The sequence below is a fragment of the Magnusiomyces paraingens genome (genome assembly GCF_902498895.1).
Source record: "Magnusiomyces paraingens strain CBS 517.90 genome assembly, contig: contig2, whole genome shotgun sequence".
In the NCBI taxonomy this organism is placed as follows: domain Eukaryota; kingdom Fungi; phylum Ascomycota; class Dipodascomycetes; order Dipodascales; family Dipodascaceae; genus Magnusiomyces; species Magnusiomyces paraingens.
Window position 1 is genome coordinate 4,504,336 of NW_022474068.1, and position 24,553 is coordinate 4,528,888.

At 34.3% G+C, this 24,553-nt stretch overlaps 7 protein-coding genes across 7 annotated transcripts; 4 read left to right on the plus strand and 3 right to left on the minus strand.

Annotated features, from left to right (window-relative positions):
* Window positions 1–188: 188 nt before the first annotated feature.
* Window positions 189–608, minus strand: SAPINGB_P003161 (uncharacterized protein; the record flags this gene model as incomplete). Its single annotated transcript, XM_031997879.1, has 3 exons — window positions 189–345; window positions 404–477; window positions 597–608. The coding sequence occupies 3 exons, from the start codon at window positions 606–608 to the stop codon at window positions 189–191; spliced, it is 243 nt and encodes an 80-aa protein (XP_031853770.1).
* Window positions 609–1,839: 1,231 nt separating this feature from the next.
* On the plus strand, window positions 1,840–2,713 carry SAPINGB_P003162 (uncharacterized protein; the record flags this gene model as incomplete). Its single annotated transcript, XM_031997880.1, has 2 exons — window positions 1,840–2,615; window positions 2,665–2,713. 2 exons carry the CDS (start codon window positions 1,840–1,842, stop codon window positions 2,711–2,713), a joined length of 825 nt encoding a protein of 274 aa, XP_031853771.1.
* A 767-nt stretch (window positions 2,714–3,480) lies between these two features.
* Window positions 3,481–4,785, minus strand: SAPINGB_P003163 (uncharacterized protein; the record flags this gene model as incomplete). The annotated part of the gene is made up of 3 exons (XM_031997881.1): window positions 3,481–4,498; window positions 4,564–4,600; window positions 4,668–4,785. 3 exons carry the CDS (start codon window positions 4,783–4,785, stop codon window positions 3,481–3,483), a joined length of 1,173 nt encoding a protein of 390 aa, XP_031853772.1.
* Window positions 4,786–5,413: 628 nt separating this feature from the next.
* SAPINGB_P003164 (uncharacterized protein) lies at window positions 5,414–8,875 on the minus strand (the record flags this gene model as incomplete). The annotated part of the gene is made up of 3 exons (XM_031997882.1): window positions 5,414–8,560; window positions 8,615–8,696; window positions 8,862–8,875. 3 exons carry the CDS (start codon window positions 8,873–8,875, stop codon window positions 5,414–5,416), a joined length of 3,243 nt encoding a protein of 1,080 aa, XP_031853773.1.
* A 791-nt stretch (window positions 8,876–9,666) lies between these two features.
* Window positions 9,667–14,025, plus strand: SAPINGB_P003165 (uncharacterized protein; the record flags this gene model as incomplete). Its single annotated transcript, XM_031997883.1, has 3 exons — window positions 9,667–9,794; window positions 9,849–10,341; window positions 10,393–14,025. The coding sequence occupies 3 exons, from the start codon at window positions 9,667–9,669 to the stop codon at window positions 14,023–14,025; spliced, it is 4,254 nt and encodes a 1,417-aa protein (XP_031853774.1).
* Window positions 14,026–14,662: 637 nt separating this feature from the next.
* SAPINGB_P003166 (uncharacterized protein) lies at window positions 14,663–20,233 on the plus strand (the record flags this gene model as incomplete). The annotated part of the gene is made up of 1 exon (XM_031997884.1): window positions 14,663–20,233. The coding sequence occupies one exon, from the start codon at window positions 14,663–14,665 to the stop codon at window positions 20,231–20,233; it is 5,571 nt and encodes a 1,856-aa protein (XP_031853775.1).
* A 1,306-nt stretch (window positions 20,234–21,539) lies between these two features.
* On the plus strand, window positions 21,540–23,112 carry SAPINGB_P003167 (uncharacterized protein; the record flags this gene model as incomplete). Its single annotated transcript, XM_031997885.1, has 3 exons — window positions 21,540–21,619; window positions 22,133–22,169; window positions 22,297–23,112. The coding sequence occupies 3 exons, from the start codon at window positions 21,540–21,542 to the stop codon at window positions 23,110–23,112; spliced, it is 933 nt and encodes a 310-aa protein (XP_031853776.1).
* Between the last annotated feature and the right edge of the window lie 1,441 nt (window positions 23,113–24,553).

A 24,553-nucleotide genomic window follows, 5' to 3' on the forward strand; every position in this document is an offset into this window, starting at 1 on the left:
GTTTAGTTACCGGGAAATAAATTAAATGAAGTAAATGTTTTTAAAAAACATGGGAATCACAAGTTGGCGAGAATTTTTAAAAAGATCGAACATATTTGGAAGACATTAATTGTATTTATAAGAGATTGAAAAAAACCATAACGAGCACACATAAGATAAAGGATATTTTTTATTGTCTAAGGGGTAATTTAGAAAGGAGAGTCAGAAGCAGGAACGTTCTTAACATAAGCAGAACCAATGAGGGGGATGTACTGGAAAATGTCGCGCTGGAGACGAGGAATAGAGTCGGCAAAGAAAAGAACGCCAACAAGCGCGGAGCCACCCCAGAAGGTCAAAATAGGACTCCTATGAAATCTTGTTAGTCAACCGAGGTAAGGAAGTATAATGTTGATACAAAACTTACCACTTAAGAGTGTTGGAGATGGTGAAGTTGAGAAGGTGGGGGACGGGCTTGTAAGCGGGAGCGAGCTTGTATTGCTAAAGAATTGAAAAGATGTGTTAGTAGGAAAAAACAAAAAAATTTCAAAAAAGTCGAGAATCGACAATAAACATTGAAATTTAATGTAGAAACATTAAATACATCATATTGTACGTACTTTAGCGGCCATTTTGAATGAGTTTGGTGAATTGATGAATTGATGGAGAGATGAAGAATTCTGGTGTTCTAAAACAGCGGAATATGAGAGGAACTAAAAAAAAAAAGAAGAAAAAAGGGCTTGTTGGTGATTGGCGATGGGCGGTGAGCTGAGGATTTTCGTTGTGCCATACAAGCTGTAACAACGATATGACAATATATAAATGTGCTAACGGGCAGTGGCTGAAGTACGACCAATGACAAGCCGCAAATACCTAATATTATATTACTAAGCATACTTAGTAAATATATATTTAATTAGTATTTAAATTAAGACATAAACAAAAGGTTTTAAGTCATAAAACATTGAATTACGCAAATGAGCCTTTATTGCTTTCTTTTTTGGACACAAAAAACAAAACAATCAAGGCTTTAAAAATTCCAATTTTTAAGTACTTCATTTCGCTAACTATTTTTTTTTTTTTTGATATTAATATTGACATTGTTTCTGTCCAGGTAGTTACTTTTAGGCTTATCTTTAAGCGTTTAAAATGACTTCAAAATCTTTTCTAAGCATTTGCTTAAAATCATGACTTTGCAACGATAAAAATTTTAAAAATTTTAATAAACAGCTATGTACTTTTAATGTTAATACCCGAGAATATGGACAAGCGCGCCAGGTTACAACAATGATTCTTTTCAATCAAAAATTTTTACAAGCTCTTTATTGTGTCGATTTGTTGGGTGCCCGAAATAACAATTCCTAACATTTCCGAGTTTTGCTATCAGACAAGACCAGGAAGAGGGTTTATTGATGCCCCATCTAAGTTTTAATTGATTGTAAGAAGAATGTTATGTGGACGCGCATGGGATTTGAGGAATAGACAAAGCGACAGGCTGTTCAACTATTCAACTGTTCAATAGAACCTAAATAAGTTTCTGGGCAAATGGAAGCTACAGAAAATCAAATCACGGACTCAGAATCAAAAGTTTCTAATGCGGAGGAGGTAGAACTAGGCATGGCTCTTTTTCATTTGGGTGGTTTGTCGCACAAATTTTTTTTTTATGTCTCCTCCTCCAAAAAATCGTCCAAGTTCTTTTTGACCTTTAGTTCTCCACTTTCTATTATATCTAACTATCACTATCACACACAATTTCGCTTTCTCTTGATATATATTTATACTTATTTTTATCAACCTGATTCTCTAGAACATTAATTCTAAGAACATTTTTTTTATCTTAAAGTACCCACTTTCTCATTTTTTATGCCGTCTAGTAAGCCTTTCTTATCTTTTCTTTTTGGAAGCCTGTTAGACAATAGTGGCAGGGCTGCGGCCACAGCGGCCGCTGGTCCGGCACTATCGGCCAAGTCGTCGTCGTCATCATCATCATCATCATCATCATCATCATCATCATCATCATCATCATCATCGTCATCATCTATATCTTCAACTCCATCCTCCACAACCTCTCCTTCGACTGCGGCAAGTCACCATCATCATAGCGCCTTATCTGTGTCTTCTCACCACTCTGTGCCACCACCCTCTTCTGGCTCCTATGTGAACTCATCCCCGTCCCCTTCAGTATCACCATATGCCTCAGGACCTTTGCCAGCTACAGAATCATACTATCAGCCCGAACAAGGATCAACCTTTCAAGCGGCTCCATCATCTGTTGGGTCTTACTCTAGCAGTTATAGCTCTTCTTTCCCATATTCTATTTCTCCTACATCAACTCCAGGACCGATGCATGATCCTATGACATCCTATCTAAACGACCGTAGAAACAGTATTGGTTCTATTAGTACCTCTGCATCTTCTACTGTTGCAGCAGCAGCAGCTGCTACTGCATCTAACACATTTGACTCTTCTTCTGCATATTACAATAACCCAAATAACAACAGTCTCGGCACGAGTCCGGGATCAGATATTTATTATAACCAACCTTCACATTTCAATCCTTCTTCTTCTCCTGGGGAAAAGTGGTGGATAGGCGGAAAAGCCTTTGATGGTCGAGAACGATACTATCGATTGGAGCCATTGTAAGTAACCTCTTGATTTCATGAGAACTGACTTTTCTGACTTTTTTAGCCGTAGGAGATCCTTTGATCGGGTATCTTTTGACAGAATATCTATTTAAAACTGATAAATATCATTATTATCACTACTTTTTTGAGATTTTTTATCGGTGAATTTATTTGATATTTTTTATTGCTCAGATGCGGGACTTTTTTTTTTGGCGCAACACAAGAACACTAACAGTCATTTTACACCAAAAACAGTAAAAAAAAACAGGAAAAAATCTTAAAATCGAGAAAAATACCCAACCGTATTTCGTTCCGACTGATAAAAAAGTAAAAAAAGGGAAACGTTTATAAAATTTTTTACCATAAAACTATGCATGGAACAAGAAGCATTAAAAAAAAGTCTTTTTTTCATATTTGGATATACTTTTGCTCATATCTTTAATACCCTCAATATCATTTATGATTTATGATTTATGATTTGTGTTTATTAAACACACCAGTTTGATAATCAAACACACTTTTGCCTTGGTTGACTGTAAGCAAAAATTCAGCTTTAAAGAAGCAAGTTTTCCTAAAGCTGTATATGCATATTCATTTCTAGTTAAAAGAAATATGTTTGTGCTGGGAGGCTGCAATTTTTTTTAAAAAATACTCTTTATTTACTGAATTACAATTAACTGTTATTAAATCAAATTTGTCTGGTTTTAGTTTAAAATAATAAAGTTTATGATTATTTTGTATCAATCTCATTTTACATACTGTAAATGATTATCTTTTGTAAAGATCTTATAATAATGAACTTATTAGGAGTTAAGAAGGACGAATGAATTAAGAGCCAATCTATATCTTAGTTTGCAAATTATAGACCAAAACCAATATTTTATTCAGATTCTTCTTTCTTAGCTTTTTTGGTAGACCCTCTTTTTTTAGGTGCAAAGAAATCCAAATCCACAGTATTTTTTCTCTTTTTACTTAAAGAGGCTTCTTCCTTTTCCTTCTTTTTGTCAAACTTTTCTTGGTGTTCTTTACGTTCTCTTTCTCCCTTGTTTTGCAACTCTTCGCTTTTTTCAATAACCTCTTTATCATCCACGTCTTTTCCTATCAACCATTCTAACAGCTTGACTTCTTCTCCACGAATATCAGCCTCTAAACCCTTATTGACCTTTTCCTCATTAGGTATAGGTGTCTCTAAAATCATGGGGATGCCCTGTAGTTCCTCCTTATTCATGATCAATCGGAAAGTTTCCAAACCTAAAAATCCAAGACCAATATTCTGATGTAAATCGCGTTTGCTTCCCAATGGCGCCTTACTGTCATTCAAATGAATTCCTGCAAGATATTGGTACCCAACAATCTCATCAAACTTAGTCCAAAACTCATCAAATGTTTTTTGATTTCGAATATCGTATCCAGCAGCAAATGTGTGACATGTATCTATACAGACACCAATACGACTCTTGTCTTTCACAAGTTCTATAATATCTGCTAAATCTTGCAAGTTGGATCCTATAATATGGCCGTGACCAGCCATATTTTCTAAAACCACCTTGATGAATTTTGTCGCAGCAATACCCTTATTGATTCCCGAAGCAATGTGCTTAATAGTAGCATTCTTATCTGCACCACCGACAGCTGAGCCTGGATGAAGATTGTACAAACCGACTCCAAGCTGCTCACAGCGCGTTAAATCATCTTCAAATGATTCTTGAGACTGTTTTCGCTTTGCTGCATCTGGATTCCCTAAATTAATGAGGTATGAACCGTGTGGTAATAATTCCTTCTTTGCATTAAAATGATCGTGTGAGCAGTTTGAATGAAATCCATCAATATTTTCTTTTTTATAAGGAGCCGACGACCAGCGCCGTTGATTTTTTGGAAAAAATGCAAAAGCGTTACATCTAAAAATTAGATTAAAGATCAGATCAGTACAGGTTTGTTTTCCCAATTTTTTAAATGAACATACCCCAGCTTTAACGCATTTGGAATCGCATTCTCTACGCCTAAAAACATGTTTATATTAATTGATGTACATTATTTTGTTTAAAAATCCTCTTAAATTAAAATTACCTCCAGCTGTACTGATATGAGCACCCACATAATACTTAAGCCCAGAGGTTCTAGGAAAGTGATTAACCGAGCCAGAACTCTTTTTTGAAACTGTTGTAGCTGCTTTACGGACAGGCATACTTTAAACTATACAAAATGATAACAAAGATGTCAAATATTTCTAAAAGCCAGTGATTTTTATAAGGAATGATGATTTATGTGGAGTGAAAAACAGTTAAATTTGGTAAAAAGGGATAGAAAAAGAACGATATTTTTATGTGGTTAGGGTTAAAAAAAGTAAATATTTATAAAAAATTATTAATTTTTAGTTGTTAAAGGACAATTATTACGTGAATATATATTTTACAAATAGTCCACGATGATATATATTAAATATGATACTATATGTACAATATTTATCAATTTATTTACCTGTTTATTCACTCTAATCTAGTTAAATTTAATCTAAAAGTTATTTAAAATTGAATTTCCATACTTTACAAATTATGTGAGATTGTAATGAACCCAAATAAAATGTATACATTTTATTTAAAAATTCATACGTATGAATTTTTCATTTATGAAGTTCAAAACCATTAAGTAATATTACTCCATATATTTCCCTAGAATGCAAAAATAAAAATATGATTTTTTCACAGTTTTAGAGAAACTTATTGTAATGTAAATAGGAGCCATTAATCTATAGTCAAGGTTTGTATCCATAATAGTAAAATTTCGTTGTAGGAAACAATCGTATTAGTTTCTGTTTATTCCCACGCAAGAGAATCATAGGAATGATTGAAACGACCTCCTCCTGAAGGCGACCCGGTCCCACTACCAGTATTAGCCCCTCCAGTTCCACTACCACCCAAACCCACACTTGATGAGCCCTTAGCAGGCTCTTCATCGTCATTTAAAGCAAAAAAGAAAACGTCTTCATCCATAGGGGGTAATGATTCTGCAGCATGTGTACCAGGACTTGTTTTTCGTTCCCTATCATCAACCTCCTCCTCATCGTCATCATCTTCACCATCGTCAGGAAGATAATAAGAAAATCTGCGTGATCTGACTGACGAAGAAGAAGGAACTATATGATGGTGATGTTGCCCTAAATGATGATTGTGAATGAGACTTTCACCCCCAGTAAGCGATACTTGTTGTCGGAAATTTCCCGGGAGGCTCTCAAGTTGATGGTGAATATTCCCGGCGTTGGCACTACTATTGGAATCATCATTTCCAGAGTGATTATTGGAGTTACTATTGGAGATAAATGGTGATAGCTTTCTACTTTCGCTATTAGCGAAAGACGCGTCACCAGAACTTCCATGAGATTGGGAGGGATTGAAGGAAGAAATATGCTCCTCCGACCCTAGAACATCAGTGGAGTAACGTCTATGCGACGAAAATGCTGAAGAAGGAACAGTTATATTGGTTCGAAAGTTTGAAGGATCAACATCAGGGAGTGCCTGTCCAAATGTATTCAAGGATTGGTGATGTGTGTTCGAATTATTTACGACCAAAGCATCTTGCATATCCTTGTAACCAGATGTATGCCTGTTGGAAAAACTTAATGATTCACGTCTTTGCACACGAGAAGCATGTGTACGAGGAATATCCAAAGCACCAGTTCGAGCAGAAGATGATATATTCTGTTCATCTTTGCTAGACGAAATACTACTCCCATGGTCACCATGAATATACATTTCTTCATCAATCGCTAAACTTCCTGATCTAGACCCGTGCTTTCGTGGGTGAATATTGTAGCGAACCTTGTAAGAATCATCCGGAGTATACTGTTCACTTAATCGTGAAGGAATTGATGGCGTATGAGATGAGCCTGTTTTTTGGATTGAAGGCGGTGACATAGCAAAGGTGAAAACAGCTTGACTGGGACTTGCACTTCCACTACCAGCACTTCCGGGTGTAATATTTTGTCCCGAGCTTCCACCTAAAGGAGAACCATCTGATTTACTTATTTGACTTGAATGCATAGAGTCAGATAAGGCGGTATGACTTTCTCTCAAATGCCGGAATCGAGACAAAGGATCGTCGGATTGATCGCCTACAGTTAAGTTGATTTCACCAATACTGCTATTTTCGGTAGCTGCTGATGGACCAGGTAGATTAGCATCAAAACGAGATTGCGACATTAGTAAAGATGAGTTATTACTAGCAGAACCAGGTAGGATAACTGATGAGTTATTGTTTCGTGCATATGAAATAGCATCAATTGTCTTTAAAAATGTCCCCAAATCATCGTCATCATCGTTCATTAAAAATCCAGATCCGGGTTCAGTTACTGATGACGTAGATGATCCAAAACTTGAAGGATCACCTGAAAACATAGGTTTAGGACGATTTCCTGAGATTGACCCGGTTCTAGTCCACTGTCCTGCCCTTGAACCAAAAGAGCTGCTATATCGGGATACTGAACCTGACCTAGAGCTACTTGCAGAAGATGAAATAGCATTTTCGTTTAAATAAGTTTGATGCATATTAGCAGCATTTTTAATATAAGAACCCACAGAGGTATTAGAAGCATTGGAAGAAGTTCTATTTGGATTTCGTAAAGCTGCAAGTGCAGCTAAGGAGCTATTTGATGTTGTTCGAGAAAATGATTGAGGACGTGAAGAGGGGGTACTGGAAGATTGAAATGGAATATCATTTGAAGATGGAGATGCTGATAATGACGGAGTCTTAAAAGGTTGAACAAATGACACTGATGGCTTAGTAGCAATTGGGGAGCTTACTGATGGAGAAGATACATTTGCCGATGGGCTGGTTCCCGAAATGCTTGGTTGTATCGTGGTTGATCCTGTACCACCAGAGCTGACAAGACCATCTCGTAAAGATACAGATGATAACCGACGATCACGAGTTAAATACTGATCACCTGAGGTGTTGTACGATCCACTAAAGTTTTGGATATTGTCTGTAAAATCAGCGGAGTAATTTTTACTGTGATTTTTGTAAACATTATGCCGTGACATCATATAACTATTTCCTTCAATACTTGACCTTGAAGGGGAGGGTAATGATCCTTGAGTCAAAGAAGAAGCTGATGATTTGTTAATTATTGTTGTTGGTTTCGAATCGTTCTTAGATGTATATGCTGTAGAAGGTTCCATATTTAGGATGTTTTCTGACTCTAAATGAAACGTTGTGTTTATGTTTAACCCTGTGTTGACATCAGATTGAGAGGTAGATATATTTTGTGGTATCGTTGGGACGCTAGAATTTTTAACGAAAAAATCACATTCAGATCGATAGCTGACTGAGACTTTCAAAGTCCCTAAAGGAGTCGGAATTACATCAAAAGAAAAACTATTTACTTCTAAAGAGTCTGCGTCTTTTATGCGTCTGTTTAAACCTATTCTCCCCTTACTGGAAATGACATGAGAACCATTCAAGATCCTGCAACCAACACTAAGAAGCGTATTTCCAGGTTTTGACGATAGCTTATTCTTGAGATTCCATGAGGGCATGAGTCGCGTGTAAGTGTAAAGGGATCGCATAAGAATAATAACATATTTATAAATCGTTGGTAATTCCTGATTTTGGTCGGACTTTAAGCTTTCTGTGTTTTCGATAATCCATCGTTCAAGCACAATCTCTGTTCGTTTAGTCCCCTTAGTTACTGTCCAAGACTTACCTTTAGAGTCGATCAAAATAAGAGTCTGATTAGCTGAAAGATCTCTTAAGTCTAAATAAGTCTCAACGACTAATGGTGGAATTACTGCTTCTTGGGGGTCGGCTGATTTCCATAGTCGAAGATCTTCACGAAACGTTTCTGTTTCTTCTAATTCCAGATTAAACCATCTGTTAAGTTTAGGTGTTGCAGTTCCCTTGACATATAAAGGCGTAACTAAAATTCTAGATTGTATAATGATTTGTGCAGCTTTAGAAAAAAATTGCTAATTCAATAATGTCAGAAAAACTAGAATTATATTAAACTTGTGTTAACGTACCTGGACTATCTGGTTCAGTTTAGTTTTATTGTATGAGTCCCGCTGAATAGACATAACGCCAATAAACAAAACTCTAAGAAGTCTAAATGCATTATGTTAAAAAGTTGGTCTCAAGATTTGCTTTTTATCAACAAGTAAACAATTAATCTTACCCAAGAGATCATATAGTGATTTTTATTACTCCAATATTAAGCTCGTAAAAGTCGCACTGGGAAAAATATCTTTTTAATAAACAAATGTTAGAAACTGATGCCTTAACATTGAAGGGTAAGGAAATAAGAAATAAATAGGAATCCTAAGTCAAAAGCTCCAGAATTTTATTGTCCAAAATAAAATCAAGTGATCAAATAATGCTATTTACAAAAAAAAGTATTATTAAACAGTAAAAGTAAAAAGAAAAAAGGAAGTTAAGAAGAACATCAAAATAAGTTCAATGATTTTATAAAAAAGTTAAGTTTTAGGTAAAATGACTTCAGAAATGAGTTAGGACGACCAAAAGTGAAAGGGGGAATAACTTAAAAGTGAAAAGCAAAATACTTGGTTTGGCTCCTAAAAAAGGATGATGAGATTCATGTAGAATTATAAAAAATCAAGCCTTAATGACATTTACATACCAGATTAAACTTTTAAAAGTATATATTAAAAAAAGATTTAAAATAACCAGTAACAAAGTAGTTAACTGGAGTGTGAGAATGTGATTATGTGATTATGTCCGGAGATAGTTTCTATGATATATTAAACACGATAGGGCCATCCACAAAGCCTAGTCTCTAGATGTTACGTATGAAAAGCGTATGACTTTTCCTAGCCTTTGAGCGATAACTTATCAAGTGTACTGTTTCGCACAAGTGTTGTAATTGTAACATTCACGTGTGATTGCAGAATGGTATGATAACCATTCTTAGATAATTATTAAGTATATATAAATTACATAATGATTATCCAATATTATTTCTGAAATCAGTGCATACATCAATCTTCACTACCACCAATTACTCCCACCAAGAATTGATTTGTTAATATTGATTTGAAGGTATATCTATATCCAAGCTATGTCAACAACATCGCAAGTTAAAGCCATTTTAAAAAGAGCAAGATCTGAGCTTGACTCTGGAAATTATGAAATTGCTAAAGAATATATTAGCGATATTTTGGAATTAGATCCTGAAAATTACAATGGGTAAGAATTGTGTTGTTTCTTTGATCTAACCGTTATACTAAATAAAAAAAATAGATATCTCTTTTCAGGAATTGCATACGAGCGTTCCGATGATTTTGAAAAGAGCATGAATGCTTACAAAAGTGCTACAAAACTTCAGCCAACTAATCCTAATGCATGGAAAGGAATTCTTGGATTATGTGAAAAAACCAAAGACGGACAATTGTATCTTACAGCTACAATTGGATTGATTACATGTTATGAAAAGACTGAAGATCTTATAAAAGCAGTTGACTCTTTTGAAAAAGCTAAGCGATTTATTAGGAAATACCCAGGAAAAACAACAGCCTATGATATTCTTGAGGTTCAACTACCTAACTCACCAATATACTCTTTCATGTCAGGAAGATTTCCGCCACCTGATCAAATATACTGTGAATTAGCTACATTATACGAAAAAGAAGAGTCTGCCGCTAAATCGAAATTTAATTTTCGAAATATTGTTTCCATTTCTAAGCAGGGCGGTTCTCGCAATGATGCTTTGTATGGGCTCGCCAAAAATTCTCGAGTATGTTGATAGCATTAGCTTTAAAAGTTGATTTTTAACTAAAATAATTAGATCCCTTCCCTTTACAAAGAAATCATCAACTGGACTCAAGATGATGAAAAACGCCGGATTTATGAAAGTAAACTATTTTATTATAAATATGAAACTTTACAAGTAGCGCCTAAAGATATGAAGAAAAATATCCAAGAGGAAGTTCATGAAATGGCTAAAGATATGGTTTTATTGGATTACGATAATGTATTAGCTTGGAAGCTGGATATTGAATGGCAAGATGTTGTATCTTTAGATGATTATGATTCAAATCTGCTGGTAAAATTCATCCATAAGTTTCCTAAAGAAAAACTGTCTAAGGTTTTAACAGGTTATATACGATCTGACATATCACCATATGATCCTAAAATTCTTGAAAAGGAAGTAAAAGGGAAAAAACCCATAAAGAAAAAAGATGATACATCTATTCAAACTAAACTTGAGGATTCTGAAGATGCTGAAACCAACATATATTCCACTAGCCTTATTATGGAATACTTAACAGATGGATTTTCTAATGATTCTGTTCTTTCACACAGAGTTTTATGTGCCTTTTATGTTCACATCAGAGAATACGAGTCTTCTAGTGATACTGCAATTAAAGGAATTAATCTCATTAAAAATTTAAAAAAAACATTGGGAATTTCTTTTAAAAATTCTTTAAACGATCTAAATACTCTTTTAGGCACTTCTTACATCTATTATCAGGCTCCCAAAAATCATGATGAAGCAATTAAACTTTTTAACCAAGTTCTTGAACAAAACAAAAATCTCACTTTAGCCAAAATTGGTAAGGGGTTAGTCTACCGTGAGAGCCGAAAGTATACTCAAGCAGCCAAAATATTGAAATCAGTTTTGGACGAAAACACGACAAATCTTTATGTCCTTTTCGAATATTCCTGGTGTCTTATTCTTTTAGGTGATTTTGATGCTGGAAGAAAAGGAATTGCTGAGTTTTTGAAGTCTCTTACAGGTAACGATCCTAGATCTCAAGATTTACGTGCTCAATCGTGGTGGAGAATTGGCCAAAGCTATTGGCAGGAGTCAGTTGAAAATAAGAAACAAGATTCAAATAATGCACTGGATGATAAATTAAATTCTTTGTTATTTAACGCATTTTCAAATGCTCTGAAAGAAAACCAAAACTTTGCGCCTGCTTTCACATCTCTTGGAAAGTTTTATTCCAAACTCGGTGATAATACACGATCCACTAAATGTTACTATCGCGCATTTGAACTCGATGGCGGTGAATTAGATGCTGCTGAAGAGCTTGCTAAGGAATTCGCTAACAGCATGAATTGGGAGTTAGTTGAAGTAGTTGCTACGCGTGTTTTGGAATCTGAACATATCAGGTATAGTGGAAAGTCATTAACATGGCCTACACGTGTACTAGGAATTGCATCATTAAACAAAGACGATTATGGTTCTGCTGTCAAATATTTCCAAAATACTCTTCGCATTGACGACAAAGATACAACTTCTTGGATTGGGTTAGGTGAAGCATATAGAAATAGTGGTCGCTACGATGGCGCAAAAAAAACATTTGAACGTGCCCAGTCTTTAGACCCCACTAGCTGGGTTGCCACTTATGAATTGGCAACAGTTTTGCGCACGAAAAAGGAGTTTAATGAGGCTGCCAGGATTTTTAAAAGGGTTGTTGCGTCAAATCCTGAAGAAGCAGCACCACGAACTGCTTTGATAGAGACCCTTCTTCTTTCGGCTCAAAATGTGCTTTACAAAGAAATTTATCAACAGGCCGTTATATTAGCTACTGAATGTGTCAATACTGCAACAAAATTTTTGATAAATAAATCTATTCCCTCAACTCAAGATATTTGGAGGGTTCTCGGTCAATGTTGTGAAATATTTCTCTCAGTAAGATCAAGCATTGACAAAGCACCATTTGATGATTTACATACCCTTGCAATAACCTTTTCTGGTGTTTTGGACAGCAACGAACTGATTTCCCAACTCAGTGCTGCAGATGAGGCAAATTTGAAAACTGTCGAATCTTTAACATTAGATGCAACCCCCATCACAAAAATATCTCAATATTATTTGCTTTTTTTTAAGCTTTCTCTTCACTATAGTCGCAACGACAAAAGCTCTACTGCATTGGGGTGGTATAATCTTGGTCTTTCTCAATTGAAATTATATTTACTTTTAGAGTCCTTATTTTCTCAGGATGAGATTTTAAAGTATATTTATGCTTCAATGGAATCATTCAAGAAAACGATTGGAATTGTGAACACAAATCCTGATGTTTGGAATGCATATGGCATTGCTTCTTCATATGTCAACGCTAAAGTCTCGCAGCATTGTTTCATTCGTTCTCTTGCTCTCGATTCTCACCAATCATCTCCTTGGAATAATTTAGCAATACTTTATCTTCGACTAGGAGATATCCAACTTTCTGAAGAAGCAGTTGAAAAATCGCTTGCTTATGATCCCGAATTTTTTCCTGCTTGGATTGGAAAAGGTATTGTCGAGTATACTACAGGAAGTGTTTTATCAGCTCGCAAAAGTTTCCAGCATGCCTTTAAAATATCAAGATCAACAAATGAGCCTGACCAACTGGATCGATTATCTAAACTTTATTATGCTCTTTCAGTTTTTGAATTTATTCAAGATAAAGGTACCGAAAAAGAAGCGAAAGACGTTTCTTTGCATGGAAAAATTCAAAATGAATTAGAAGAATCAGTTCTTTCTCTTCAGAAATATTTGAAACTCGTACCTGATTCTGCTTTGGCGATAAATTTGGAAGGATTGATTCTTGAACGTGTTTCAGATTACGAATACGCTATTGAATACTGTACAAAACTTTGTACTATTCATGAAGAAAATTATGAAGAATTTGAAAGAGAGGAGGACCTTGTTAAATTTGTCCGTGCCAAAGCACATCTAGCCAGAGTTGCTCTTGGGGCCGAAAGATATGAAGAAGCCATTGAACACGGCCAATTTGCAATTGATGTTTCAAGTGACTTAGCCGAATCAAATGTAGAAGCTGCAATTGATCTTAAGAAGAGCCGACTTTCAGCGTTTCTTACTAGTGGCTTGGGTTGCTATTTTACCAAAAATTATAGCAATTCAATTGAATGTTTTAAAAATGCTCTAGCAGAATCTGACGAAGATCAAGATGTTGTTGTTCTTCTTGCCCAGGTTCTTTGGGCTCATGGTGGTACTGAAGAAAGAGAAGTGGCGTTAGAGCAGCTTTTTGGAAGCATTGAACAACAAGGATCTTCTTCATTAAGTCTTTCATTAACTTTAGGGGCAATCGGTATAACTCACGATTCAGACATTATTGATGCTGCCAAAGACGAACTCGGAAGATTTTCACAAGAGTTTTTGCAAAAAGAAGATCCGAAGCATCATGTTCCCTTAATGCTTGCTGCCATGAACGAAGCACAAGGACAGAAAGCAGTGCTTCCTTGGCTAAAATCTGCATTTTATGAGCCCTGGAACTTTGAAAATTGGAAACGAATTGATAATAAAATTGCCCTTATCGAAACAGCTTTGCAGTCACATGGAAATGTGACTTCGATTGATCTTAGTAATGCTTACGCTTCACAAGAAGGGTTTACTCAAGTTCAAAAAGGTGTATTTTATGCACCATGGAATCCTACTGCATGGATAGCATTTTCTTCTCTTATTTAAGTTCCCCATTTTGATTTTTTACAATTTACTGCATGATAAGCTAGCTACTATATATGTTATTAATTTTGGTTTTTTTGATAATCGTCATAATGTATTTCTAAATAGTTTTAAAATTGAATTACTGTAGAATATTTTAAATATATATATATTAATTTAAGTTTAAAGACCCTGTTGATTAGTTTTTCAAAATAAATCGGGATTGTTGAAGGATCAATCTTCACAAGGCCCAATAGTATTTGTAACCAGTTTTACAAAGTTTATGGGAAAATGTAAATTTATCTTGTTTATAAATACAACAAGATAGTTGAAATGAATTTTTTTTTTTTTTTGACAGTAATTTATTTTTTTTAAAAATTCAAATTGTAAATTATTAATAAATCGATTAATTTAAAACTGGGAATAAATATTTAAATCATTATTCACTTGACCATCAGTATATATAAAGTGTGTATAAATGAGTTTTTTATATCGATCGTTTACTAATTTCTTAACCAATTTTTTAGCCTCGAAGTATCTGCGTTCTATGAAAAAATACAAATATATCGACAAAATACAAAAAGAAAGTACATCAAAGCTAGCATCACCTGAACTAATAATATCTACTGAAAAAGTTGTGGATGGCGATAATTCCAAGAAAATGAAAGACAAAAAGGCTCCTTGTACATCAAGTGTGCCAACAGCAAAAAGTGCCGTTGAACATTTAAACAATGGTATAGAATCAACTTTGCAGCCTTTAAAAACTGTTGTGGCTGAAAATTTGTTGGTAGCTAGTCCATCCAGTAACAAAAACTTAAGTGGATTTAAAAAGAAAAAGAATGGAAAACCCAAAAGCAATAGAGGCCATTATAATACCAGTTTAAATGAATCGCCAAGCTATCCTAATCAAAAGTCTGCTGGATCTTATAAAAAGAAGAAGTATTGGAAAGACAGGAATTTTAGCCAAACTGTTGAAAGTCCACATGGTTTAGTCAAGAATCAACAAAAAGGCCATGACAATAAAAAGGAACAAATAAATAGAAAATCTTTGGAACCAGCTGTTTCAATTGGCAATGTTGCAACTTCTATCACAATCACTAGTCCTCCTCCACAAAGTAATATCACCGACGAAGCACCAAGGAATAGTGGTAACTCATCTCATGAATCATCACCAAACAGTCTAATGGAATATTTCCCCTTAGCTCTTCAAAAAAATTTACAGCACTACAACTTTTTAGATAGTGACAATGAAAATGGTAACAAGGTTTCATTGTCAACTTCCAGAATTAGCGCTACAAACTCATCTTCATTTCAAAGTACTACTGAATTAGTAAATGGGAATTTTCAAAATTTGAAAATACCTATAAGGTTTGATTGTCAAGATGATGATTGTTTAAAGCCCAGTTTAATCTCTTTATCAGAAGCAACTTCTATTTTTAATAATTTTAAAAAGGTCATTGTGAATTCAAACAGTCATGACAACAATGAAAACACGGAGTACTCACTTGAGTCAATTGATGAAAATATTTTTTTTCAAGAAGCAACAAATGAAGAATTTCAAGACGAGGAAACAACATTTGTGTGCCAAGAGAATGACGATGATGACAATCATGAATCATTTTTAGATGAGAAGGATATTAAAGAGGCAGATTTTATTATGAAAATTAGCAATGGATTTATTAAAGAAAGTCTGGCATACAATGAGGAGATGACTAATGCAAAACCGGTTTTAAGCTCAAAATCACTTAATGAACAACCATTTTACAACTTTGATGATAAACCAACAACTTTGACTAATAGCGTTGTTAAATCTGCAGGGTTATTTAGCCATCAATCAGCAGCTACAACACCTGCTCTATCTTCCAATATCAATGTACCAAATAGTGAACCAAATTCAGCAGCTCTCGTTAATGGTATTATATCTAAGGGTTTGGGGAAGCCCGTAATTTCTAAAATATCTAGTATTCATTCAAATTTCTCTTCACTTGGGGCGGAGAATGAAGAACGTGAGCATGTAACCAATTCTATTAAAGAAAAGGATGCATTTATAAAGTCTTATTTCTCTGGGTATAATGATAAAGTGTTTCAAGATGCCGATGAAAAACAAAATCCTATATCTGGTTCAATTCTTTCTTCAATTTTAGCTCCTCCTGCTCAAACTGTCAAGTCTGCGTCTACTTCGGCAACTGTTTTAATGATGTCGGCTTCTCAAGTAGGAATGAATAGTATAATGAGCCAGACTCAAAATTACATTCAAAAGATACCACTATCTTCAGATTCTTCCAGTTCTAGTAATAACTCTAGTAATTATTTTTTCAGCAAATTTGAGTCTAATATAAAAGGAACCTTTGATAAGTCAGAAACAAAAACTTATCAAATTCCATCCCAAATCCCTTCCCAAATTTCTGAAGCAGAAAAATCCATTAGCAAAGAGAGTACCAATTATTACCCAAATATATCTGAAGTAAAAGCAAACCGATCAAAGCATAAATTCCCTAGTGGACTTTGTATTTTTATTAATCGACTAAAAAGTCTCGATGCCCCGTCAAACAGGTCCAGTATTATTCGGCATGGAAGGGATTTAGGAAAGTCATTTGAAATAAAAGATACCAGGGAAAATAGCCTTGTTTTAAAATTTGAAAGCAATATGTTACAGTCATTTGATGACAAGGGTTTAATTCAAAAAGGGTTAACAATGGAATCTATTGATTTAGTAGATGATTTTGAAAAGGTTAGATTGGGAACCAAAACAAAAGAGAATAATACAACTCCCATCCGCCAAATTTCAAAACGCAACATGAGTGGCTATGAGGACTCAGCTAAGCGACAAGGCCGGTACTATAGTATTGATGATGTGATTCCAAAGTTTGAAGAATATCGAGTTCTAGAGGAGCAGATAGAAGAAACTATCATTGAATGTTATTCCAATGCTATACCTGGAAAACATGATAAGGAGAAAAAGGAAGATAGTAGAAATATGGTAATTGAAATTGAAAGTGATGGAGATGAGGATGAATATGAGGTATACTCGAAGGAGGAAGAACAAATTGAGAAGAACGATGGTGATAGAAAAAGAGAAAATGGTGATGACAAAGAATTTTCTCACAAACATCAGGAATATGATAATGACATGAGCCTTGAAAGTAGTTCAGGCGTGGTGGCACAAGGTACGGTTACAACTAATTTGTATACAAACAGTAACGACGGTGAAAATTCATGCAATCCTAAACAGTTAGACTTTCCGACCAATATGAGTGAAACACTAACGACATTTGTTGATAAATTTAATGCTGGAGATGAAAATAGTATCAAAGACAGTGACAACACCACACAAAAAAATGCGAGTGATGATGATTTTTATAATGTTACAAGTTGTACAATTTCGGATATCTCACATGAACGGCGCAATAGTCAGTCCAACGATGATTTACATATTAGTAGAGAGAATTCAAGTCAGACCAATATTGATGAATCTAAAACAAAACAAAAGTCATTGTTAAAGGAGGGTTCTAAATACGACTTGCAAGGACAAGGAAATACTTGCGTGAATGACCAATCGCCAGTGATCACAGAGTCTAAGATTGAAGACGAGCAATGCTTGAATCATGGGTTTCAAAAGATATCTATGGAAGGTGATTGTGACTCAAATCCGATATTAAATCATTTCAATAGTAGTAAAGACCACGATAAGAACGATGACAAGCAATTGAGTCGTGTTAGGAATAACTTGAAATGCTATGAATCAACAAAACATGATGATGATGATGATGATGATGATGATCAGACTGTTGAGAATGATGATGAGTTGGATGAAAAAATGGACAATATTGAAGGAAGCATTAAAAAAAATCATCGGATGTTTACTATGTCTATTCGACAAAAAACAGAGGATGGCAAGGAGCAAGTAAATAGTGGAGAAAAAAGTGGATTTTTCCCATTTTATGATACCATTGGTCTTCGTTCACACACGGCACCTGTTCAGTATAATAGTGTTTTTTTTGATAGTGCCTCTTACAAAGAACGTGAAGCACAAACATCTCTTCCTAACAAGCAAGAGCAGGGGAAATTCAGTCAAAAAAGTCAAGGGTGTACACCAGAAACACGAGAGAATAAAACTGAAGTTAGGGGGGGAAGCCGCAAAGAAAGAATCATTGATGGGCAAGGTGTATTAAAATCCAACCTGATAACTCATTCAGGTTATGGAGGAGATGGTGACGATGAAATTTTATCAGGTGATGTTAATAACATGACTGGTGATTTAATAACAACAGTGGAAGATAGGGTATGGGAAGTGAATCAGGTAGAAAGCAGTATGCATAATTCCACTAGTCCAGTAAGATTGAAGCATGCGACCTTGGATGAAAACAAAAGGGGTAGAACAGAGATGAATCAAGAGCGAATTGAGGAAGGTTCGTCTGAGTCTCGTGAGGGAAACCCGTTTTTAGGTACAGAAGAAGAGGAAGAGGAGGAAGAGAATCGAAGGCAGAAACAGTTTTCAGCTCATGTAGCAACCAACTTTGCCAACTGTTTTAGTGACACGGACGATTTTCTTGATGATTTTAATGCCCGGACATCAGCAATTTGGGAGGAGGTGAAGCAAAAAAGCGCAAGATGGAAGGGGTTTAGGGAAGATGGGTTTGGGGTTGATGGTTCCATGTTTGAGTCATATTCTTTAACGGAAAATGATATGGTATATCCTGGTACATTTTCTGGAGCCTCGCAGACGTCGTTATCATTGGAGGTTATTGATTCAGGGATTTCCAAGCTATTTGGAAGCAGACGAAATCATCACGGTAAGCCGCACACCGAGAAACAACATGTGCCGACGGGGATAGTATTTGGATTGGAAGAAGAGGATAATGTTGGGATTCATGCAAAGGAGGTTGTTGGTGGGTATTCTGTGGAAAAGTCTAGTGAGTTGTATTTGCATGAAGGGGACAAGGAAAAGAAGAAGGAAGAAAGAAAGAGAAAAAAGGAGAAGAAAAAGAAAGCAATTGATAGTATCAATTATGAACAGTTTTATGATGATGATGATTCTAATAATGATGATGCTGAGGGAAAAGCAGGGAATAAGTATAGAGGAGCTGAAGGTTATTTTGAACAGGCTAAAAAACTGGAAAGAGTTGGTACAGAAGATGCAGATTTTGAAGATAATTTGCATACTAATAACACCTCGACTAATAATGGATCAGCAGTAAGGGGGAAAATAAGGCAAAAGGATAGTAGACATGAGAATTATGGGAAGAATGATGAAGATTCTCAAATATCAGAATCGTTTAAGCTTAAAAGAAAATCATCTCTTTCACGGACGCTTTCACGAGTGAATTCTAAGCATCGGAAGAGTATAAATGAGAGTTTTGTTAAAGAAAAAGACTTGAAGAAGAAGAAGTCAAATGAAAGTTTAAGCGAGTCATGTCATCAAGACTGGAAGGATGAGGATCAGAATGAGGATCAAAATGTGGATGAGAGTAAGGATGATAGCAAGAATACCAAGAAAGAAAAGGAGGATGGGAAAAAGAAGGGAGGGGGTAATGCAGGATCTGGGGTTTCTGGTACCAGCAGCAGTACGTTAGGTGCAGGAGCCAGTAGTCTAAAGATTCCTAAAGAACTTTGGAGTAAAAGTGAGAGCAGTGTATCAAGTACTACTACCAAGAGTTTAAAGTGGTGGAAACGTGGTGGTGGTGGAGGAGGAGGAGGAGGAGGAGGAGGTAATGGAAGTGGTAGTAGTAATAATACTACTACTACTACTACTACTACTACTACTACTACTAATAATAATAATAATAATAATAATAATAATATCACCAACAATCATTATTACAGACAAGAGGGTGTTAAGAAGAATGGTGAAGAATTTGATGATGGGGAAGGGAAAGAAGTGACTACTATTACACCAACTAGATCGATTGGACGACGAAGACGACGGTTGAGTGAAACTTCATACCGTGAGAGTGGGCAGATTGATTCAGGTGGGGTTGAGAAAAGTGACTGTGTCAAGAAGGGACATTATGATTACAAGATGGAGGATGGTGTAACAGCAGCAGCAGCAGCAGCAGCAGCAGTAGTAGTAGCAACTGATTGTAATAATGGAGTAGGAGTGGAAGGTTTAAAGGAATTTGATGGTTATAGTAAGACCAATTACAATGGTGGGAAAGGAAGTATAAGTACCAATACTAGTAGTAGTGGAGGCAAGAGACGGTGGTGGAAGATGAAGCATTCATCAAGCGATTGAAGAAGTAAAGAAATTAAGAAGAATCAAAAAATAAAAATAAAAATAAAAAATAAAAAATAAAAAATAAAAAACTAGTAAATTTACTAATAATCAAGTAGTGATGATGATAAATAAATGGAGTATATTTATTTGAAAATTTATTTAATTATTTAATTTTTATTTTTTAATTGAAAAAAAAAAAAAAAAATTTCCCCAGGTTTGCTCCGAAAAAACGCATTGATCGTATTTTAAAAATAAAAATAAAAAAAATAAAAAAATAAAAAAATAAAAAAATAAAAAAATAAAAAAAAAAATCTTTTCCGGTCGGACTTGAAAATTTTATTTTTTTTTTATTTTTTTATTTATAAATAATTATTTTTTTTGTCCATCTGGAGAAAAGGAAACCCCGGAAAAACGTCCATCCATTGGCTCAAATTTGAAAAAAAAAATAAAAAAAAATAAAAAAAAATTGACTTTAAATTAAATTTAAGCCGCACAATACCATAAGTGGAGATGACTCTTAGTTACAATACGTACCATTAGGTTTTTCCGGGACTTATGGAAAGAAGGAAGCAACAACACATGGGACTAATTGAAAATTGAAAATTGAAATTAAGAAATTAAAAAATTAAAAAATTAAGTGTAAATATATATATATATAATATAAAATTTCAAATGTCATTATATATTCAATTATAAAAAAAAAAAAGTTTATAAACAAATAAACAAGTCAAGACTATGGAAAAAGTGAAAGATAGAAAGTTTGCTGAAAATTTGCTGATAACATGGAAATCGTGGAAAATCGTGGGGTTTTTATTTTTTTTTTTATTTTATTTTTTTGTGGCTACTCGCTAAAATAAAATAAAATAAAATAAAATAAAATAAAATAAAATAAAATAAAAAAAAAAGTTGTAATTGTAACAATTGAATTATTTTTATTATTTTTTATTATTTTTTTTTTTTTTTTTATATTCAACCGTAGAGAAATACACCACCACTGCTAATATATTTAATTAAAATAATTAAAAATATATATATATATATATATTTGCACAAAAAAAAAAAAAAAAAAACTTCAATAATTTTTTTTTTTTCCTTTCCTTTCCTTTTCTCCCCCCCTTTTTTTTTTTTCTAAATCCCCAAAAAAAAAAATACATCTTGTTCTTTCTTCTTAATAATCACCAGCATCGGTTATCAGAAGTTCGGCCCTTTATATTCTAGTCTTACTATTCTCAGCTCTTTCAGCTAATCCCCAGTTCATCCCAGTTCATCCCTTGCTCCTTTTCTTCTTCTTCTTATCACCAAACAATACCTACTAATAAAAAAAATGGCTACAGAAACAAAGATTGAAAAGAAGCCCGTCAACTTCTCAAACCTCCTTCTTGGTGCTGCCCTTAACTTGGCTGAGTATGTTTAATATATATATCCCACCTCTTTTTTTTTTTTTTTTTTTTTGTTGTCTTTTCCAAATACCAAAAATCTTTTAATTGAAATTCCCAATGGCTTTGCTGTTTCTGATTCTACTACTACTTCTATTGTATCTACTGATTCTACTGATTCTACTGTGTCAACTGCTATACTGCTATACTGCTATACTGCTATACTGCTATACTGCTATACTGCTATACTGCTATACTGCTATACTGCTATTGCTACCTTTTTTTTTTTTTTTTTTTTTTTGCCCCACAACAAATCTTATTTCGGTCTACCCCTCCCTACTATCCGGAGATGCCACCGCAAGCCCAACAAAATACATTCAGGTTTTTTTTATTTTTTTTTATTTTTTTTTTAAGAACCTCCCCACTCCCTCCCCCTCCATAATAATATATATTCTTACTTGGCTGCTCAGTCAATCTCAAGAACTCCATGCGGGGTCTTTCCCTTTCATCTATCTAACCAATGCTTTTTCTTGTATTATAGAGTTACCACTTTGGGCCAGCCCCTCGAGGTTATCAAGGTATGTTTTTTTTTTTTTTTTCATTCATGAAATTATTTTCATTCATGAATTGTTTTCTTTTTTTTGAATCCCCAAAAAAACATTTTATCTAACCAAAAAAAAAAAAAAAATTATAAAAAATGAATAGACCACTATGGCCGCTAACCGTGGTGATTCTTCCCTTACTGCAATCTCGAAAATCTGGAGTCGTGGTGGCTTCTTTGGCTTTTACCAAGGCCTTATTCCTTGGGCTTGGTTTGAGGCCTCCACCAAGGGTGCTATCCTCTTCTTCGTCTCTGCTGAGGCTGAATACGCTGCAAAGGCTTCCCTGGGTATGGGCAACTTTGCTGCCGGTATAACTGGTGGTATTCTCGGTGGTGTTGCACAGGCATACGGTACTATGGGTTTGACCACTTGCATGAAGACTGTCGAAATCACTAGAAATAAGGCCTCTTCCGTTGCCGGCGCTAAGGTCCCCGGTACTTGGGAGGTTTTCACTCAAATCTACAAGAAGGAAGGCATTAAAGGTATCAACAAGGGTGTTAATGCTGTTGCTATCCGCCAAATGACCAACTGGGGGTCTCGTTTCGGGTTTGCCCGTCTGGCTGAAGAAGGTATCAGAAAGGTCTCTGGTAAAACAAACAAGGATCAGAAACTTAATGTCTGGGAAAAGATCTGTGCCTCCATTGTTGGTGGTGGTCTTTCTGCCTGGAACCAACCTATTGAAGTTATCCGTGTTGAAATGCAATCTAAGACCCATGACCCTAACAGACCTAAGAACTTGACTGTTGGCACTGCCTTTAAGTACATTTATGAGACCAATGGTATCAAGGGTCTTTACAGAGGTGTTACCCCCCGTATTGGTCTGGGTGTTTGGCAGACTATCTTTATGGTCGCTCTTGGTGACAAGGCTCGTGAGCTTGTTTCCAAAATGACAGGTGAAAAGGTCACTGGTGGCCATTAAAAAAAAAGTTTGTTTGTTTTTTTATACATTTATAAAATATAATTTTTGAATTTTTGAATTTATGAAGTCCAATTAAAGAGTTGGCTAAAAAAAAATAGTAAATAGAAAAAGGTTATATCTAGGGCGAATTTTTAATCACACAACACCTTCTAGGTCCAACAAAGCTTAGTTGCTATCGCTAAATCTTATATCCATAAACTTATATACAAGTCAAACGCGGCTTAAAATAAACCCTGTCATATGTGTATTAATGTTAATGCACCGAACAATCAACATCTACAGCCGTTTTTTTTTTTTTTTTTTTTTTCTTCAGTATTCAATAGAAAGGCGCTCTAAAAAAAACCAAAAAAAAAAAAAAAAAAAAGTCATATCTATATATACATTTTTGTCTGAGAAAATCATGCGCATCATAGTTACAACCCATTATTATTATTATCTGATTTTTTTTTTTTTTCTCTCAATAATGTCTATTGTGAAATTAAAAAAAAAATAAAATAAAATAAATAAATTTAAATAAATTAACTCTTAACGAAGATACTTTTGGTTCAATTACCCGCAAAAAAAAAAAAAAAGAAAAAAAAAAAGTATCAAAATTAATAGAAAGGAAACTTAGCAAACCAAACCAAACCAAACCAAACCAAAAAAAAAAGAAAAAGATCATGACAAAACGTAATGTGCATTAAATATATCCCACTTGGATGGCTCATGAAATTCAAATGAACCATCATGATTGCTCAAACAATTATTACTTCTTCTAATGAAGCATGAATTAACTCTAGATTTCAAAGTTGCATATATATATATATTTATGAGCTCCTTGATTGCTTTTTTTCTTTTTCTTTTTTTTTCTTTTTTTGTTTTAAAATTCCTCTTTTTGGATATGTAAAATCGCATTTTCTCAAAAAGTCAATAGAAGTATTGTCATTATAAATTTCTAGTCTTTGGCCTGTTTACTGTTTTATTTATTCTTTTTTTTTTAAAAAAAAAAAAAAATAGACACTTTTCCATGATATTAAAAACATATATATAGTCATTTATTTATAGATATCACATATATATGTGATTAATATATTAATTAACAGCTGCTGATTAAATTTTTAAACTGCCGTAACATCCGATCTTTTTTTTTTTTTTTTTTTTTTTTTTTTTTTTTCATGATCAGTTTTCATTTAAATTATTACTTTGAATTTCATATCATTATTCCCATTGTTAGTTAAAACTGTTTGTTTGTAGCTCGTTCATTATTTTTAATTTCACAAAATACAAAAGCAACACCCGACGGGGCTTATACTATTATAATACTAAGCAATCAAACCTATTTTTATTCCGTTTGCTATTTTTTTTTTTTTTTTTTTTTTTTTTTTTTTGGTTTGAATTAACTAAGCCTTCTTGACCTGATAGTTAGCATGATTTTTAGAAGAAAAAAAAAATAAAAATAAAA